The sequence below is a fragment of the Nanorana parkeri genome, unplaced genomic scaffold, assembly GCF_000935625.1.
Source record: "Nanorana parkeri isolate BGI_ZX_2015 unplaced genomic scaffold, ASM93562v1 scaffold1085, whole genome shotgun sequence".
Taxonomy (NCBI): Eukaryota; Metazoa; Chordata; class Amphibia; order Anura; family Dicroglossidae; genus Nanorana; species Nanorana parkeri.
The window spans coordinates 107,660-109,667 of record NW_017307353.1 but is presented as its reverse complement, the minus strand read 5'-3'; the positions used below and the strand labels follow the sequence as shown (position 1 = coordinate 109,667).

At 47.5% G+C, this 2,008-nt stretch overlaps 1 protein-coding gene across 2 annotated transcripts in view; it reads right to left on the bottom strand.

Moving 5' to 3' along the window:
- Nucleotides 1-2,008, bottom strand: part of PABPC4 (poly(A) binding protein cytoplasmic 4) — a 22,369-nt gene that overhangs the window by 11,377 nt on the left and 8,984 nt on the right. The window contains exons 4-6 of one of the 2 annotated variants that reach the window (XM_018567716.1): nt 1,720-1,859; nt 1,385-1,479; nt 1,107-1,244 (exon numbers count right to left, since the gene is read on the bottom strand). In XM_018567716.1, the coding sequence (XP_018423218.1) occupies nt 1,107-1,244; nt 1,385-1,479; nt 1,720-1,859 (373 nt within the window). Of the gene's footprint in view, nt 1-1,106; nt 1,245-1,384; nt 1,480-1,719; nt 1,860-2,008 lie in introns of those variants that run through there. The other variant, XM_018567717.1, reaches the window with a different exon arrangement.

Genomic DNA, 2,008 nt, shown 5'->3' with positions numbered 1-2,008 from the left:
CCGGAAGTGACGTACGCGGCCACCCGGCCTGGCCGTGGAACACGTCCCGAGGCCCTGAGAACCGGACAGACCCCTCTGAACGGCGGTCCACCACTTCCCCTGACCAGCCAAGGGGGTTTCGCCCTCCCGGTATCGGCCCGCACTGGGCACTGAAGGGGGAAAGGAAGCCAGCCTCATCTCCTGCAGCGCTAGGAGAATCCCTGGGGCTCCACAAGGTAGGCAAACCTACCCCTCTGCCTTACACAGGCAGGCCAACAAGGAAGACTTCCCGGGCAGCATCACCACATGGAAGCCCTCTCTCAGCGTTCTGTGACGCGCTCCCCAGCTTGACTGAGGAAACACAAAAGACTGAGGGAGTGGAGGAGAGGAGGGTCTTTTAAACAGATTAAGTGACGTGTTTCCTGTGTGTGGGGGAGGAGATTCCATCTCGTGATGCTGTCCTGGAAGACGTTATGGGAAATGCGCGATATATCGCTGTGTGTGAATGGGGCCTTAGGGTTTACATGTTTCAAGACAATATTTCGGCTTGCTATTACAAGTGAAATTATAGCATTCCCACAACACTGAACTGGGACTCTTGATTTTGGAGACTTCTAAATAAAATGCAGAGAGAGACTGGGTTCCTCTGAGTTTTTACCAGGTGTTGTCCCTGTGGTTATGTATATGGCACCAGCAGTTATAGTCATTCTATGCATCTTAATGCGTCTTGTTATGGGCCAGGCAGCATTACAGTGGAATACACTGAATGGCCACAAAGAGACAGACCCAAGAGGAATTAGACAAAATCACAATCCTGCTGTGCATGCCAACAAGAATGTGTGAGAGCAGGCATAGTCTGTTCTTCCTATTCTATGACAAGTAGGCTTTAACAGCAAGATGCCATTCTAGGCACGATTTGTTAAAACTAAATGAATTAACTTCTATGTTGCCCAAAGCAACCATGTCATGTCCCAAATGTGGCCTTCCTAATATGAAGGTAGAAAAGCCTGGACACTTACCACATGGTCCTTTTAAACATCAATATTTAAAGTTCTATGCCTCACGACAAAGATTGAGCTAAGTTTCTCTTGTAAGTAACAGCTATGCATATGATTATACATACACACCTGATAGCGGCTGATTCTTTCTTGCTTCAACTGCTCAAATCGCCGTTTCAGCTCTGCCTGTCGCTCAACCTTTTTTTGCGCTCTGCCGACAAACATCACCTTTCCGTTGACATCTTTTCCATTCATGTCATCCACCGCCTGGTGCAAACAAAAGTTTATTAGAGAAATCATAGACAAGACCCCCACAATGGATAGCACGAGTTCTGTAGAGCTCCCGAGCACCTGGCACTCCCCTGCAAACATTCTCTGTCTGCCTGGTTCTCCATGGGAGCTCTTACCTTATTTGCATCTTCATGTTTTTCAAAGCTGACAAAGCCAAACCCTTTGGACTTGCCACTCGGGTCAGTCATCACCTTAACGCTCAGAGTCTTGCCTACAGCCAAGAGACACCAGTTAACCACAGAGGTCACAGGGTCACAGCATGCAGGTGCACGGCACACGCATGATACCAGGTGCCCACATGCGGGAGCAGAGTCAACTAACTCAATAGGTTAACCACAGCATATGCGTGAAACCAGAAGCCCACATGCACGGGCAGAGCCAAGGAGAGTTTATTCACACGCTAAGCCAGAAGCAAGTGCCCACTTGTTGGGACAGGAATTCATTCAGTTACCGTATTTGCTAAAAGTCTCCTTTAGTCGCTCATCGTCCATATCTTCTCCAAAATTCTTGATGTAAACATTTGTGAATTCCTTGGCTTTGGCTCCGAGTTCGGCTTCCCTCTCCCGTCTGCATTTAAAACGCCCAACAAACCTGCAAAACAAATATCACAAACGTTTTGCACCAAGCTTGTAAATTTTCAGTAAAATACAGTTATTCCCCAACATTCTACAAGAAACACTTGCAGCTGTGTTTTGCTTAGCTATGGCAGAATGTAACTTACTGAACTCAAAAGTCCACAA